General features: G+C 35.1%; 2 protein-coding genes across 2 annotated transcripts; one reads left to right on the forward strand and one right to left on the reverse strand.

The window, feature by feature from the left end:
- Positions 1-10026: 10026 nt before the first annotated feature.
- LOC147532963 (uncharacterized) lies at positions 10027-13764 on the forward strand. The gene is made up of 7 exons (XM_086646967.1): positions 10027-10230; positions 10317-10368; positions 11061-11164; positions 11421-11469; positions 11917-12014; positions 12673-12833; positions 13339-13764. Exons 1-7 carry the CDS (start codon positions 10162-10164, stop codon positions 13496-13498), a joined length of 693 nt encoding a protein of 230 aa, XP_086503093.1. The 5' UTR covers positions 10027-10161; the 3' UTR covers positions 13499-13764.
- On the reverse strand, positions 13697-17699 carry LOC147532964 (protein SULFUR DEFICIENCY-INDUCED 1-like). Its single transcript, XM_086646966.1, has 5 exons — positions 15886-17699; positions 15157-15369; positions 14925-15052; positions 14776-14844; positions 13697-14587 (listed from the first exon to the last, which is right to left on the reverse strand). The coding sequence occupies exons 1-5, from the start codon at positions 16021-16023 to the stop codon at positions 13891-13893; spliced, it is 1245 nt and encodes a 414-aa protein (XP_086503092.1). The 5' UTR covers positions 16024-17699; the 3' UTR covers positions 13697-13890.
- Positions 17700-17847: the final 148 nt, after the last annotated feature.

The following is a 17847-nucleotide window of genomic DNA, read 5'->3' on the forward strand; positions in this document are numbered from 1 at the left end:
AGACTCTAACGATTCGCAGATCGTATAAACTTGAAATTAAAATTAATTACAAAGCGCATGCACCCATCCGTGCTTAAAACAAGAATAAAGAAATAAATCTATGGCCATACTAGTTTCCCGCATTCACATCACATGCAATCATATAATATATCAAGGCTAAGAATTATATATGCATGATTATCTTGGGAGATACTTTTGTTGACATCACATGTCACATTACGGACCTTAAGTCTAAATTCGAAGAATTCTACTAATGGTGCTTTCCGGTTTTATCTTTTATGATTTCTAAACTCATCTTTAAGAAAAACTCCGTTTTGGGCTCGAGAAAGCCCGGGTCAATTTCGGAAAAAATATTGGTTCGATTCTTAATGATTTCATAAATCAATTTAAAGAGAAATCCGTTTTGGGCTATTGGATGGCCCGGATTGATTTTGGAATTATTTGGTTGGAATCGGAAAAATTTTTGGCAAAAACTCCCACTCGAATGATGGTCCCTTTTCGTGGTCCGAAAAGCCTCGAAAAAAGCCCGGGACAAGTCCTAGACAAGTCCCGGCCCAAGCCCAAAAAGGGCTCGGACAGGGTCCGGACATAGCACGGCCCATAGGGCCGGCATGTCCTGGCCGAGGCCTATCAAGGCCTGGTCTCGTCCTGGCCGGAGCCAGGACGCTAGTCCATGTACCAGACGCGTCCTAGACGTGTCTGGTACTGGACCGGACCAGCACTAGGTGTCTCGGACTAGTCCGAGACATCCAGAACCTCCCAGACGCGTCTCCAAGACGCGTCTGGTCGAGTGCTCTGGACGCGTCCTAGACGCGTCCAGGAAGCTCCTTCGCAGCTGCTGGTCGCGTCATCAAGACGCGTCCTTAGTAGCTGCTATGGACGCGTCTCAAAGACGCGTCCAGAAGCTTCTGTCGCAGCTGCTGGTCGCGTCTTCAAGACGCGTCTCAGCAGCTGCTCTGGACGCGTCCAGAGGACGCATCCAGGAGCTTCTGGTCCGGCCAGGAAGCTTCCTGGCCGGACACTAGGGTTTTTCAAAACCCTAGTTTCCAAAAAGAAATTTTTTTTTTTTTTTTTTTTTTTCTTATGCAACTTTAAGTTGCTATTTTCCAATTTTAAAACTTTTCTTAAATTTTTGAAATTCCTTTTAGAACACTTCTAAATTTTTTTTAAAACTTTTAGAAACTTTTAAATTTTTCCAAATTTGTTTTGAGAGCTTCCTAAAGTCAAAACTACTCCTTTTAGAACACTTCTAAAATTCTAAAATTCCAAAATTTTGTTTTTCAAAAGTTTCCAAAACTTAAAAACAACTCTTAATCAAACCAATTTTGGATCAAAATCTAGGTTTTTGAAATTTTTCAAAGAACAATTTTGAAATCAATTTTGAAAAATCTTTGAATCCAATTCAAAATTAATCAAATTTTATGTTTTAAAATCTTTTTAAACATAACTATCAATTTAATCAAGCATGGATTAGTTTGAAATTCAATCAAATTGAGACTTTTAAAACACTTTTAATCATCAATGTGATTCTCAATTTGAAAGTTTATTGAATCCCATCAAATTATGAGTTGAAAATACCTTTTTAAAAACACCTTTTAAAATACTTTTATAAACTCAATTTTCAAACTATCAAGCATATAAATTAGTTCGATTCTTAGCAAAAACTAGTTAATAGCAAGAGGCTCTGACGCCACTGTTGGGATTTACACCCTTCTACTAGTGTTTATAGCGGAAATAAGACATCTAATGTCTACACTAGTATTCCCAGGATCACATGCAAAACTAGTAATTAATCTAATGGAGATAGTAGATTACCTTAATCGCTTTTCCCTCGAACTAGTTGAATTGATTGAAGAAGACCAAGAGCTTCAAGTGTAGCTCCTCTACTTGGGACACGAGCAATCAATTTGATCTCCCACCTTGTTGTATAGCTAGCACACCAATGGTGGTTGGAAAAGAAGAACACCTTCTTCTTTGACTAGGTTGATAGTTAATGGGAATTAGCTCACTTTCTCTTCTCTACTTGATGTGGTAGAGTAAGAAAGCTTAGAGAGAAATTCCACACCTTATTCTCTGCCCTAAGAGTGTTTATATAGAACCCTAATAAGAATCCACCTCCTTTTAGGTTTCCTAAAACACCCTTTAGAATAAGATTTAGGGAAATAGTCGAAAATAGCAACTATTGGTATTTTCTCAATTCCCTAAGGAGGAGGTATCCAAACACCACTAAAATTTTCAGATATAATGTTTATTATATCAGCAACTAACCCTCCAAAATTCAGCCCAATCCGAGTCCTAGAAGTACCCGAACCGGTCTAGGCCCAAAAACCCTGTTTTTGGCCTTTTTGTACTATCTTTGCCTAATTCCTTTTTAGGCCTATGAGATATGTTTATGGGACACTCCCATGATTATATCTCACTCCCACTAGTCATATCCTAGATCAATTTGTCACTCTTATGTGTAACCCGTTGTAGGATCCGATCGAAGTTAGCCGCGAATTACTTCGTAATTCGACGATCGTAGTTGGTCTCTAGCTACAACTCTACGATCCCTAAATCAATCGGACTTGATGATCTTCCACATCAATTGTCCTATCCGACAAATTGTTCGCATTGTCACCTTGGTCGAAGGACATCTCCTTCAACTCCTTCAAATGTACGGTTGTTCTATAACAATTATGTGTTTATTTTATCCTTAAGATATATTAAAGTCATAATATAAAACATGATTAAAAGAAAATTTTCACATGAGAGCAATATTTTGGTCAAAACTCCCTATAATTTTTTTGTGTTGGTAAAAAAAGATTAATCAATTTTTTTTTGTCTTCAGCTCCGTAGGTACTTTTTTTTAATTTGCAACAACTTTCAACAGCTTTGCAACATCTTGCGACAACTTTGCAACACCTTGCGACAGCTTTGCGACACCTTCGCAACATTTGCGACAACTTTGCAACACCTTGCTATAACTTTGTAAAAATATTTGATTTTTAAAAAAAAGTACAAATTTTAGATTATTAACCCAAAAAAAAACTCGTCTTTATAACTCAAAAAAGTTTAAAATTGGGTCTTTGATCCAATTTCTTGTTTTAAGTATTGTAAAGTTGATTACTTATATAAGCAAAGGCATCAAGGACAAAAATCTCAATGATTCGCCTACCGGGTCAGAGCGACTGACATGCCAACTAAATGTTTACTACCAGACCAAGTCAACGTTCCAAACTCAGTCTTTGTACCCATAGGTTGCATCCGGTGATCTCGCTTTGACGTAATCTTGAGCACATAACTTTGTTTATCCTCCTTCTTTGTAAAATCCAATTTGGGTGGATTAACCTCCATGAACGTTCCAAATGGACTATCAATTTTTACGGTGTAACTCGATGCATCATTTCTAACGTGTGTAGATGTTCTTGTAACATTAATCTTATATTTCAATGATTTAGATTTACCAAATGTAACATATATGGATGGGTAATTAAAATCCCAAATATTCAAATTCTTGTTACACTTTACTGATTTATGAGTTACTTGTCTTATCATAATATCATTATAGTTAGAAGCACAAGGAATATCCTAGTAGTCACCAGTTGTTAGATCATAAACAAGACCGGATTGAGTGGCTTTTCCAGAATACACGTAACCACATCACATGTCCCACACAGTTGATGTGCGAGAAGAACATCTAAAATGGAAAATGATAAAAAGACCTCATTTGGATTTCAGAATAGTATTGGGCCTCAAACCCTTTTGGAATACTAGTTTACAACATAGAAAATGAACGTTGTGCATGATCGCCCATGTCAATCTTTTAGACTACTAACACGATAAATTATGACACTTGTTATCGCAACTTTATCTATTATCTTCGGCGTGAGATCAACTTACAAACCCTTAGAAAAGGGTAATGTTTGGATGCCAAAAAAGGGAATTCAACTGGTATTTAATGTGGTCAAATTTTATCTATTTGTTTTCAACATTCTGTCACAATTGTGTAACAAACAAGCGGGTTTTATAATTATATATATAATTTAATTATTATCTACAACTGAATTATTATCTATAATTCATAATTACATAATATTTATAATTATACCAACTAGGGACTAGTTCCCAAGCGGGATGTCATCGGAATCAGTCGGATTTCATTGCTATATATATATATATATTATGAGTGATACCTTATTTATCTATGTGGGGGGTTGATTGTACAAAATTCATTTTAGTTGTAGGTTCTATATCACATATCACATATCATATACAATATTCTCATAAAAAAGAGATATCAATACAATATAAGCATTTTATTTATTGGTGCAGAAAGTAAACATGGCTTTATTTTTGCATGTGTCTTTATAGAGGGAGGATTTCCCATTATTGAATATTAGTAGATATTTTTGATAGGTATGCATAAGAAGTATTTTGTTAGAGACAATCATATAATCTAAAGAAAGCTATGTGCTCAAGGTTACTTTGAAGCGAGTTCACCAGATGCCACTTGTGAATATAGAGACAGAGTTTGGGAAGTTGACTTGGTCTGAGGGTAAACATGTAAGTGGCTTGCCAGTCGCTGTGACTTGGTAGATGACATTTTGAGATTTGTTTTCTCAATGCTTCTGTTTATTCTAGTAATGCAGTATTCTAGAAATGAAGTTTATAATATTCAAAAATTGTTCTAATGCGGAAAAATATCTTTAAATCATGATTTACATCATAGTCACCATTACATCATAACAATAAAATAAACACATAACTACCCCAAAGATCCGCATTTTGTTACCGTCAAATCTTTTTTGCTTTGATAATCAATTACCAAAATCTGTGATATGTGATATGGGATGTCATATGTGACATGGGATGTCATAGGAATTAGTCGAATTTCATTGTTTTATATATATATTATGATTTATAAATATATATATATATATATATATATATATATATATATATATATATATATTTTATGATTGTGTACGTCATAATTAATTTATCTTCGTAGCTTATGTATCTATGTGGAGGTTGGTTGCACAAGATTCATTTTAGTTGTAAATTCTATATCATATACCACATATTACATATTACATATCACATACAATATAAACATTTCATTTATTGGCGCAGAAAGTAAACATGCCTTTATTGCATGTGTCTTTATCGAACGAAGGTTTCTAGTTATTTAATATTAGTAGGCATTATTGGTAGGTATGCATAACAAGTATTTTGTTAGAGACAAGTGTATACTCTAAAGAAATCTATGTGCTCAAGGTTACTTTGAAGCGAGTTCACCAGATGCCACCTGCAAATACTGAGATAGAGTTTGGGAGGTTGACTTCGTCTGAGGGTAAACATGTAGGCAGCTTGTCAGTCACTGTGACTTGGTAGATGACATTTTGAGATTTATTTCCCTAATGCTTTTGTATATTCTTATTTTTTTTGTCGAACGTAATGTTTTTGTATATTCTAGTAATGCAGTATTCTAGATATGAAGTTTATAATGGAGTACTCAAAAATTGTTATAATGTGAAAATATTTCTTTAAATCATGATTTACACATGTCATTATTACATCATAACAATAAAATAAACACATAGTTATCATTGAACAACCCCAAAGATCCGCATTTTGTTACCGCCAAATCTTTTTTGCTTTGATAACCAATTACCAAATCCTAAAAGAACGCTATATTCCATAATCCATAAGCACCCCCCATGTTTTATTAGATCCATCCACCCAGACCAAGAAGAAAAATACAAGAAAGATAAGAATGAAAAAAAAAACAAAGCGAGAAAGCTTTGTAAACATAAAAAGGAACAAACAAGAAAAAAGAAACGATGCAGATGAAATATTTAGATGACAAATTGAAAGAAGAAAAAGACAAGTCTTTTTTTTCCCATATGTTTGGAGATTGGTTTTTCCCAAACTCATAGGATTTGTTGTTGAGATCGAGTTTACATAGCTTAAGGCCACTTACAAAGATTTTGATTAAAGTGTCTTTCGTGTTTCGAGTTTTTACATGAAAGACTGTCTAATTAAGCGATCAGTCTAAGTAAAAAAATTGAATTCTAAATCAACATTGATTTTACAAAACACAAACATTTGATGTACCTTTTTAGGTGTTCGGTCGGATAAAACAAAAGCACTATCATACATACAAAAATAAAGACATGACAAAATATACAAACTTAGTGAGCAGACGAATTTCATCTTGGAATTAAAGCACTTGATCGTTTAATATTCCAATAATTAAACAATATTTACGAACTTGACCTCATCTGGCAGGAACACAAATCTTTTTTTTTTACTCTGAAGTATTCAAATAAACTGACGTACCTTATTTCCTCAGTAAGAGATACTTCTAAACTAAACAAATGGAATATTAAACCATTAGGTAGTTATTCAACCGTCTATACCAATCCCTTATTTATATCAAATTGGTTGGAAGTAGCCAAATCTTATGTGCTTGGCAGAGTCTTAGAAAGAAAGTGCATCAAGGGCTTGTTGTTTGTGTTGTTAGAGTCTTAGAGAATAGAAATAAATTTCTAAAGATAAAATGAAAACAATTGCAGGAAGATAGATAAAAGGAAACAACAAAATGGTGGTTCGGCGTCTATAAACATCTTATACGATTTCTCGTCTAAAACCAAGTAGATTCCTATCTCACAATTCGTTTGTGGTAGCTTTCAATTTATGTCATGCTAGATTTAGTATTTTAATCAAATAATTTCTGTAATGATTTTATAAATGGTTTAGATATTAGTTTTACATTAAATTTGATATTAATTGTTAAAGATTTTCGGTATGTTTCTTCAATAGTTGGAAAGGTTTGTGTGTTTATTTTCTAATGCTTCAAAAGGTACATTAATCGGAGTTCTTAAAGAGGAGTTATGATAGTTTTTATACAAGCTGTCAAGATAGTCTCTGATGTATGAATGTATCAACATGATTCACGTGGTTTTAATAGGCAATGTATCTCCTAGGCCGATCCCTTCCTGTAGTGAGCAGGCATTTGTTATTTATAATTGTTATTACTTTCCCTCTTCTCTATTTTTCGACCATCAAGCGAGATAGTTTTAATCATGGTTATCATGGCAGAACAATAATTTTTTAATGGCTTGTTTGAAGTTGCGATCCATGTGAGGATCTAGTATAAGTATAATTTTGTTTAGATTTATCATGTTTTGTTGGCTTGGTATGTCTAATAAACTTGTTTGTATCTTTTATAAGAGTCAATGTTGGTTGTGTTGAGATCTGAGACACCGAGTGAGTGTTTGGTGATTTGTATAAGCTTTTTGATATAAGTTTGTGTTGACTTACATGTCAAGTTCAGAGGCTATTAAGGTTTACCTTATTTAAAGATATGATATTTATATCTAGCAGAAAGAAGAAACATCGTTCTAGCATGAATGTTAGTATTAGAATAGAATACGAGATACCTTGAAAACCTAATAATTAAATAACATAAAGTATTAGTTGTTATAAGCGTTGGGTAATTCTCTCTTTAAAATGTTTGTTATAACCTTGAAATTTCAGATAAAACCGAATAATGAATACGAATACAATACTTGCTCGATTGACGATTGAGCTTGTCTGCCCAGCCCATAAGTTTGTGAAAATCTACTGCAGTTGGGTTTTGACCCGGCTATCATATTTTTCAGGGTTGATTGTGCATTCTTGATAGGGTTGCTTGTTGATCCAGTTTGAAGGTATCAAGTCCTTAATTTCAAAGCGCAAGCTTGAGATTTTGGGATTTGAGCCGCTACACCACATCACTCCAACCTCATGCAACAAAATTTTCCTCAATCATCCCCCTCTATAGTTCAAAAGGCGATCCAATTTCCTACCACTCAATCTCCCCTTACCTTTCTCCAATATTTTAATCTTCTCCTAATTTGCTTTTTCCAACTTTACTCCCTCGCCACTTCCACAATCGGTAGGGGCGGAGTTACAGGTGGGCTCAACCGGGCTACAACCCGAGTCTTCCCACCTGTAACTTCTAACTTGCGTTGCCTTTTTTATCAAGCAGCCTGAGTCTTCCCACCTGACTTATACTTTGCGTTGAGCTGTTTTACCAAATACATCAACAACTTAGTTGGTAAGGCAAGAGGTTTATACCCATGAGGTCGTGTGTTCGAATTAAGGTTTAATTCTTGTGTATATTTCTCCTCTCATACTAAAATATATTAAGAAAAAATCTTTTCGTACAAAGATTCTTATTAGTATTAAACCCAATAATGTCTATTTTGTATAAAAGATAAATATGGATTAAATGATACAATGATTCTGTAGTTTAGCCAAAATGTTAAATATTTTCAAATATAAATTCGAACTAACACTATGATTATGATCATTTATATAATTTGTTTTTTACAAAACATTTTTCAGATGCATGAATATTTATAGCTTTTAAATTTAAAAGGGTGTGTATAGAAATTGAAAATTTTCGTGAACTTAATATAAGTTTTGCCCCCCATACTCAAATTCCTGGCTCCGTCTCTGACAATCGGCAATCGCTTCCACCATCGGACCTCCATCCCTTCTCCCAGTTCGACCATCTATCATCTCAAACTATGCAATCTATACCTCTCCCATTTCTTTTCCTACTACACCACATTGCACGCCTATTTGCCCAACCATCACATGCATCTTTCGTGTTTCACAAATACTAATACCATCATCTTCCTCGTCCCTGGCCCCGTCCGTTTTTCTTATATTTGTAGTCATATACTCAGTGGGTTATTTCCTTAATAACCCCCAACTTTCAGACCGGATTCCTGCCTAACCCCCTACTTTATAAAAAATATCCGGATGACCTCCTTTTTCAGATTCCGTTATGACACCGTTAACTAGTCATCACCTCTCTCTCATCCAACTCATCGCCTCTCTCTGCCACCTCACCTTCTCGCCTCTCTCTGCCACCTCACCTTCTCGCCTCTCTCTGCCACCTCACCTTCTCGCCACATCACCATCTTCTCCGGCGAATGTCGCTGGCCGGCCAATTTTCCGGCCGGCGACCTTCCACCATTTAAAAAAAAAATCTCTCTCCTCTCTCTCTCAATGCTCCGGCGAAGGGAACCCTTCGCCGGAGCATTGAGAGAGAGAGAGAATTAAAAAAAATATATTTTTTGTTTTAGAGAGAGATAAATGTTTTTTTTTAATGGTGGAAGGTCGCCGGCAACCTTCGCCGGAGAAGATGATGATGTGGCGAGAAGGTGAGGTGGCAAAGAGAGGTGATGACTACTTAACGGTGTTATAACGGAATCTGAAAAAGCGGCCTATCTGGGTATTTTGATAAAGTAGGGGGCTACGCAGGAATCCAGTAACAAAGTTGGGGGCTATTAGGAAAATAACCCTATGCTCATATACCATCATTACTGATCTCAAGGCAACAAATAAAATGTAAATATGTACACTAAACATCTCTCATTCTCCATTAACCACAATTTCCTTTCAACAAAAAAAAAAAAACCACAATCTCAATTCCACTACCATGTATAAAGTCAATCTGCTATTTAAAATCTCCTAAAATTTTGCCATTATTGTGGATTGACAGGTCATGTTGAGAGATTTTGCACCAAAGAGATGTCATCCTTGAATTAATTCCAAACGAAATTTCATACAGATTCTTCAATCCATTCACCAAGCTCAAAAACCAACATTTCCTTCGACAAAAAAAAAAAAAAGCTCAAAAACCAACATATTTTGGAAAAGTTACATTTCATTGATCGGTCTCTCGGTGTCCCTCAAGGTCGAGCGAGTTCCTGACCACCATCATCGCTATGCCGACCATCCCATCATCCTGATACCACCCTCCCACTCCTTTTCCATATGCAAACTTCTCAAAAAATTCCCAACCACTTCCAAGTTTTTCAACTCTCGTAACTATACCGAACCTTTTAAGTATAAACTCTAAAAATCTTAAGTATCACTTTAATTTTTAAATTCGCGTGTACCATATTCGGCACTATATAATATTCTATGTCGAAAAGTATCCAATCATTCCTTGGTTTTCTACGGTTTTTCTTCCCTCGTTTTTCTTCCGGACAGCAAACATTCTATTTTCTTTCTCATTTTCTCTCCCATTTTCTCTCTATCTCCCTCCATTTCTCGATAAAGATAAGTTAGGTTTTCATCGAGCAAGCTGAACTCAAAATCTTAATCTTAAATGCGATGGGTTGGTTCCTTAGATGTCTTTGCTTTAAACCTCATAATCGTCGCCGATTTTCTTCCCAAAACAGAGTACCCATTTTTTTTATCTCTTTTCATTTTATCAATTAATGTCATCATTCAAATACTTCGATTCTTAACTATTTGTTTGAATTCAGAGAGATCATTCGGTATCGCGAAGTCGAATAGCATCTTTACCTCTTCCTGAAGGTGATTAAAATTTGATTTTGTTCTTTGTTGTTGAAATTGGATGAATGAGAATGTTAAATTCGATGAATTCGGGTTGTTATAGCCGTCATATTCTTATCATTTAAACTACTTAGAATGGTATATATGAAAATTATGATTGTTGGGTAATTGGTTAGGTTTTATTTGTTCTAGATTTTTTAAACTGGTTTTGTCTAATGATTTGATCCTTAGCCACAAAATCTTATGTTTAAGCAACATACATTCTTTGAGATAATCCCACATTGGTTGCCTAAGGGCATCGGGTGAGTTTATAAGTGTGGGAAAAGTTTTACCTCTTGAGATATTTTTTGGGGTAAGAGAGGCCCGAAACCGCCTAACGTTGGTACCAAAGCCCAGGTATAACAAATCTCGGCCAATATCTATTGAAGTTAAGATTTAAGAACGTGAGGGGGAGAATGTTGAGATAAGGTATAACAAATCTCGGCCAATATCTATTGAAGTTAAGATTTAAGAACGTGAGGGGGAGAATGTTGAGATAATCCCTCATTGGTTGTGGAAGGCAGTGTAGGAAAAATTTTACCTACATTGATGATTTCCATCCGAAAGGACTTTAGGAAATTTTCACTTATTTTACTTTGTTATTGGTGGCTAATATAGAGGTGTTTCTTTATGACTTTATAGCTGAGAATGTGTTTTTTGGTTGTTCTTTAAAGAGAAAGAAGGTTCTCTTTACAAGGAAAATGTGAATCCTCGTCTCGAGTCTGGTCGCCAAGCCAATAAAGAGAAGGAACTTGTGGAGAAGAAGCTTGTGGAGAAGGTGCGTATTGTTTTTCACACTTTGATTTTGTACGTATCGTCTTAAGCATGTCTTTTTTCCCTTTCTCTTCCATTGGTTACAGCCATTTAACTGCATTTTGTTTGAACAAAATGATACTTATCGTGTTACTAAATTGCATAGACTCGGTGAGAATGATATGAAGCAAGATTAAATTATCTTTCTTGTTACCATTTGATTGTAATTATTTGAGAAGTAGATTCTCACCATTTTGTTTGATTTTGGTTGTGTCCGGCAGGATCCTTGGGTACCACAAAATCAGCTAGCTTCTTTACTTCATGCAAGAGGTGATAATCGACTTATATTATTGTTTTTTATTTTTCATTAGTTTGATATTAATAAAATATCCGAGAGAAAGGGACTCTAAATTGGAATTGACTTAATATATTTTGTATGTTTGCTTTATTGTCTTTTGAAGTAACGATCGTGTTAGATTTGAGTTTGGTTGCTTGATCTTCGTTTGCTTAGTTTTCTTTAAGGATTTGGTTTGGTCTTTCGGCATGCAATTCTGTATCCGAGCAGTCCCGCATAGAAAATTAGATGTCTTAGGTTTAATATCAACATGGAAGCGAAAGTGGAAAACTTTTACTCTTTCAGTCTTTTATAGGTGTTATTATTGTGATATTCTCGACATGTTTGATCATACTGATTCAACCTGCCTTTTCAACACTCTTTTAGCATAAAGATATTTATGACTTGTAACCGGTGATTTACATAATTCTTGTTCTCTGAAGACTCTGAAGAGAAACAAGGATCTCCTCGCAAAGACAATGTGCGTCAAGAGATCGAATTTCCTAGCCATGTTAATAACGAGAAGGAGCTAGTGAATGAGGTGTGTTTCTTTTTGTATGCCTTGACTATCTCTATGATCTTAAGCATTCATCTCTTATTCTTAACGCAGTTAGCGTCAATTTTCTCTTGTAGAATGTGATATCTGTGATGTTCTTCACCATTCCCATTCAACAAATAAAGTCGTGTGCCATATAAAATAAGTGTTAGTACTTGTCTATCTAGTACTTCGTGAACATTCTGGTTACTAGAATTTTGTCAATGAAAGGTGTGAAGTAGTCAATAATTCAATACTTAGGTATTTAGAAGTTGCCATGGTTTAGGGCCTCCATGTATTTTTTTGGATCATTCAAGTTTTAATGAACTCCTTTGCTCTTGCATTTTACCTAGTAGTTAATTCTAGTGTTAGTAATTTATATATGATTTAAAAACCGGCATGTAAGCACCTCAATGTATCCCTAGCTTGCCTAGCTTTGTGCTTAACGGTACTAGATCCTTTTTTGGGTAGAAGTACTAGATATAATTTAGCTTATTTAGGTCTAATGATTCATCTTCGTCAAATTGTTTCTTTTTATTTATATCACCACTGATGAATATCTTAACATAGTTGGAGGGCTTGTATCTGTTCATAATCAGTTAAGCGGGTATTCTTTGAAGATCTTTCTGAACTTTTATCATCAAAATGTTCTGAATTGAAACAGGTTCCAGTTTCCCCTGTTAAGCAATGTGAAGAACTAGGAAAGGAGACAGGTTCTTTAGAGCATAAACCTTTTGAATCAAATCAGGCTCCTGTTTCCCATGTTAATTCATCATGTGAAGAACTGGAAATGAAGTCAGGTTCTCCAGAGCATAAACCTAGCAGGTTCGATATTCTTATCTTCTTCATCAGTAGCTATTCTATATTAGGTTAAATGAATAAATCTGTGCCATACAGTACGCATTCTGCCGAAGCAGAGATATGGTTCAGTGACGCAATCGTTTTATTAGTCCCATCCTGGAGCTCCTTTCTGCCTCTAATTCAACTCCCTCATTGGATTGATAATTGTCGTTTCAAAAGTGTCTTGAATGTCGGTCGATCTCAAACTCAAAGCGTTACACGGAAAACCATTTTGGGGCCGACCAATTTACTTCTTGTTACCTTGGGGGCGTCGTTTATCAATAATGAATTCTATTTTCGTTTTCATATATATTGAAATCGTCTTACCATTTTCACAGTGGGCTAGGTCTATACGACTGAACACGTAATTTCTTGTGTTCTTGCGTGTGATTGGTTATTATTGTCGTCGTTCTTTAGTTTCGTTTGATTCATTATAACAAATTTTAGGGCCAACTGATCTTTGATTATTTCCTTGGTTTCCATAAAGCAGTACATCAGTGGAAGAGAAGTCAGAAGATAAGAATTTTACCAGGTTTCCTGAAACTAATGGATTTCATAGTTCTGATGAACCAAGAAAACCACCGGTTCACATTACTGACAGACCCATTTTTGGGACTGTTGGTTTATACTGGAATTACGACGACCTTTAATCATTTTGAGCGAAGAACACACATTTCCGAGAAATTACGAATGCAGCTTTGCCTGAGTAGCCAAAGGAGAAGAAGAATCTAGCTGGTGACTAGTTTAACGTTCTTCTTGTTTTCTTTTTTCCTTTCTTGTACAGCTTTAGTATATAAATAAACACGAATACCCAACTGAAGTGAAAATGATGTAAACCTGTAAAATTCTGAATGCAGCTTTAATATACCATTTTTATTTCCTCAATTGAATTAAAGAATGAATTTGTTCCACAAAACTGCATACAAAGAATAACACCAGGAAAACTAAGTACAAAATCACAACATTTACATCGTACCAACTTCAATACAAAATTGCTTTCCATATTAAGAATCGAACTCTTGGATTTGGCAGAGCTAATTCATTAACAACATGAAGCCTGCCATCCTTCATTACTGGTTTTGAATCCTTGAGGCGAGCAGTGGAACGAAGGACTGCAGTATTGATCTAAAAAACGTTTTGCACCATAAGCTTGTTGCTTGTCATTGTTCTCAAAATCGTGGAACGGAAGTTGCTTCAAAGTATTTGGTTCTGTGTTTGGATGAGAAGACAAGAAATCAAACCCAAGATTTTGCTGATTTCCATGAATAGGAGATGCCTCAGATTTGAGACACAAGTTCATGGGAGAATTAAGTGATTCCAGAACTTCCAAATATGTATCAATTGGCAATTCATCCAGAGGTGTTGGTTCTATGTCTGAATCCTCTACCCATCTTCTGTTAAATGGGGAATCAAACCCGAGATTTTGGCAATCTTCATTAATCGAAGAACGGTGTGATTCTGGGCATATGTTCATAGGAGAAAACAACGATTTCTGCACTTCCATATATGACTCTTCCATCTCTTCATTTGAATCTAGAACCGATTGTGACTCAAGTAGAAACAGCAGATCGACAGCACGGTCAAATGATTTGATATAAGTATCTGCAATTTTCCGTTCAGTAAACCAAGGTATAACAGTCTGCAACAGAGATTTGCCTTCCTTAATTCTTTCCGTCCTCATCAAACAGATGGCAAGATTGCATTGCTTGTTCTTGTCTGGTTCTATAGATAGAGCTTTTCTGGATCCAGAAAAAAAAAGTGTCATTTTATAGCTTGATCAGAAGCAAATATTCAAAACAGATTCTACTAGTATGCAAACATTTTATGCTTAAACTTTTGATACGAATGTCCAAATTCTATTTAATCAATTTATAATATGGTCATAAATATTCGAAAAGAAGGGAAAGTTGTACATATTATGAGGTACCTGTATAGTTCTTCTGCCGCTCGATAATCATTTTGTTGCATGTAATCCCACGCCAAGTTGCCTAATAATCTGCAATCATAGAGTAAAAGAGTGAGCAAATTACGAATCCAAATGGAAAACAAGAAAGAATTTAAAATGAGTTCATTTACCTTGATCTCTCTTTCTCATTGGAAATATAAAATTTGCCCCTCTGAGATCTAGATATCTTTGTTCGATTCTCAACAAGCCTTAATTTTCGTTTAAGGAGTGCGATATGTTCAGGCATTCGACCACCTCTCTGCACATACCCACACATACAAACGCAGTTAGTTCACGAATTATATAAACGATTATGATGATTAAAAAGGAAAGAAATTTAACAAAAATGAGACAAGTTTTTACCTTGTAAAGTTCAAGAAGTACATTATCAAGACTACCCTGAGCTTGTTGAGAGCAAAGATGGCGAAAAGATTTAATAGCTTCAATCCCTTCATCGTTTCGGTTTAATTGATGCATTAACATTGCCATGTCTTTTAGGGCACTATCAACACGATCACCAGAATTGATTGCAGACCAGAATAGTGCAATTGCCTTGTTTGGGTCTTTGTCTATCAACTGTAACAGGCAATTAAACATTCAATTATAATGATATTAAGAAAGCTTCAAAAATTACTTCCATCCAAAAGTAGAAACGAGAAATACTAATCCTGATGTGAATAAGTTAATAAACCCTAAAACTCCTATAAGCCTAAAAGTAGAACCCTAAACCCTAAATCCAGCCATTCCCCTACATGGGATTGTGGAAACTATTCAAAAGAACTTAAAGTAAATAAATTTCTGAACTTTTTAATAAACCCTAAAACCCTCTATAAGCCTACATGTAAAATCCTAAACCCTAAATCCAGCCATTCCCGAGAATGGGGTTGTGGAAACTATTCAAAAAGATAACTACATAAATTTCTGAACTTTTTAAGGGGTTTTAAAGATTCAATTAAAAATTATACTAAAGACGCACGAACAGTACCAATTTCCGAACCATTTAACCTAATTTCTAAATCGAAGAGCATAAACGATTAAAAACTAGAAACCCACTAAGAAGAAGAATTTAACAAGCAGAAAGCGATTAAATACCTGAACACGTTTGGCTATAACATAAGGAGAATCTCCGGCGGGAACTTTGTGAATGACGTGAAACGAATCTGATCGGTGGAATTGTTTCTTTACCATCGGTAATGGCTTTCCCGCCAAATTTTTGCCGCCTCTCTTCATTGTACTTAAGTAATTTGCTAAAGAAAGTGAATCGCTTCAACTAAATTTGATCAAGAGAGTGAATACTGAGAAATACTAGTTGGTTTCAGGAAGTTTCTTGATCGAGGAAGGAGAAGAGAGAGAGAGAGAGAGAGAGAAAAGTGATTGATTTCAAGAACTGGTAACCTAGAAATAGGAAATTGAAAGTAGCCGTTGTATCGATTAGCCGTCACCGACCTGTGTTTTCGAATCTGAATTTTGAATATTTGGGCGGGAAATGACGCGCGTTTTTTGGATGTCTGGGTTTTTAGTGCGCAATTTCCAACTTCATCTTATATTTGTTTGTTACACTTTTTTTTTTTGTTGAAATATTTGTTTGTTACACTTGGATTACACTTCTAAAAGAGCAGTTCATTATTTTTTTTCCTGTAATTTATATAAAAGAAAAAAGTGAAAGTGCTCGTTCTGCCAAATACTAGTTCCAACTTCCATGGATAGAATTTGTTTGTTCTATCGTTGGCTTTGCCCTCGGTGGGAGACACGTGATGGAAGATCAAAAAATTATTTTTGAATCGACTAAAACCATGAGATCAATAAACTATAGATGGTAAAGAATGGGAATTAATTAAAATTCACTAAATATTTCATAGAAGAGAATAAAAATCTTTATTTTGATTATTTTTGGGTTGTTTTACCTGCTTAAATTCTGTAAATTAGATGAAGGGATAAATCAAGTATAACATCTCGCTCCACAATCTCACTTTCGAAGTCTTTTATTTATTAAACTCTCTAATGTGTTCATTGTTTAGTAAAGGTATAGATCTACAAATGTATCACCAATGTGTTAATTGTTTACTGAATGTGTGTAGATATGTATATGGACAAATTTGTTTTTAACATGTTACAGCTAAGTTGCTTGAAGTCAAACACTACAAGGCGCGGACACATTTTAAGTTTTGTTCAATTTAGTGAGATAACAATTCATGCAAATATTGTTTGTTTGGTGAACTCCAAATACAGTGTCATGCAAAAAAAGATCCAAAGCTTCTAAAATTTTGGCTTTTTGGTGGACTTTGTGTTAGTATTTGAGCTTATGGTGTTAGCAAGGACTATTTTTTGGGCCTTGGATCCAAAATTTCTTAAATAAAATCTTACAAACTAACTATTATACAATATGTAGGTCTTGGATGTGTTCTTTTTAAGACTCTGCAATCTAAATTGACTTGAATCAAATTTCATAACGTTTGAATCTTCGAGTTGATTTTAATCCCCTTCAGCCAGGCATAATAGTAGAAGCCAATCATCTGAAATAATCTCGAATGGTTATTCTCAGACTAGGTAGACTAATGGGAGTCAGATGAAGACAATAAACAAATACCATGGTGGATAATAAAGTAATTCCTGATACAATATATTAAGACTCACTTGGAGAATTTCTGTTTCTGCCCTAATTTTAAATCAACTTCTATTATGCTGAATCCTTGAGTTCTTTTGTTTTGGATATGGACTACGATAGTCAATACAAGGCATTGACATTCATCAAACCGTGATAAACATAACTGCCGAAATGAAACCCTTAAGGCTAAGGTTGACCTGAAGTAGTGAAGTCCAACATACAACTTTTTATTTAAACCCAAATTCAGTAAACCTTGGATTTGCACCAGGGGATCGAACTTGGGACCCCCGTGTTGCGGAACCTTGGATTTGCACCAGGGGATCGAACTTGGGACCCCGTTTTGCGGAGCCCCGTTTGCAGAGGAGTGTCCATTCACTAAGCCAAATGGTGGTGGACGAAAATCTTGAGTTGTCAGCCTCATTTCCGCCCTATTCTTCTCTAAAAGGATC

The sequence above is a fragment of the Eschscholzia californica genome, unplaced genomic scaffold (assembly GCF_041429995.1).
Source record: "Eschscholzia californica isolate CP2 unplaced genomic scaffold, dmEscCali1.0.p SCAF_6, whole genome shotgun sequence".
NCBI lineage: Eukaryota > Viridiplantae > Streptophyta > Magnoliopsida > Ranunculales > Papaveraceae > Eschscholzia > Eschscholzia californica.

Bases quoted from the DNA above. Each gene is read 5' to 3' on its own strand.
- LOC147532963 (XM_086646967.1), top strand. From the start codon at position 10,162: ATGGGTTGGTTCCTTAGATGTCTTTGCTTTAAACCTCATAATCGTCGC. The intron at 11,470-11,916 runs GTGATAATCGAC...TGTTCTCTGAAG, and splicing joins TTCTTTACTTCATGCAAGAG to ACTCTGAAGAGAAACAAGGA. The intron at 12,834-13,338 runs GTTCGATATTCT...TCCATAAAGCAG, and splicing joins CCAGAGCATAAACCTAGCAG to TACATCAGTGGAAGAGAAGT.
- LOC147532964 (XM_086646966.1), bottom strand. From the start codon at position 16,023: ATGAAGAGAGGCGGCAAAAATTTGGCGGGAAAGCCATTACCGATGGTA. The intron at 15,370-15,885 runs GTATTTAATCGC...TGCCTGTTACAG, and splicing joins TTATAGCCAAACGTGTTCAG to TTGATAGACAAAGACCCAAA. The intron at 14,588-14,775 runs GTACCTCATAAT...TTCTGGATCCAG, and splicing joins GCGGCAGAAGAACTATACAG to AAAAGCTCTATCTATAGAAC.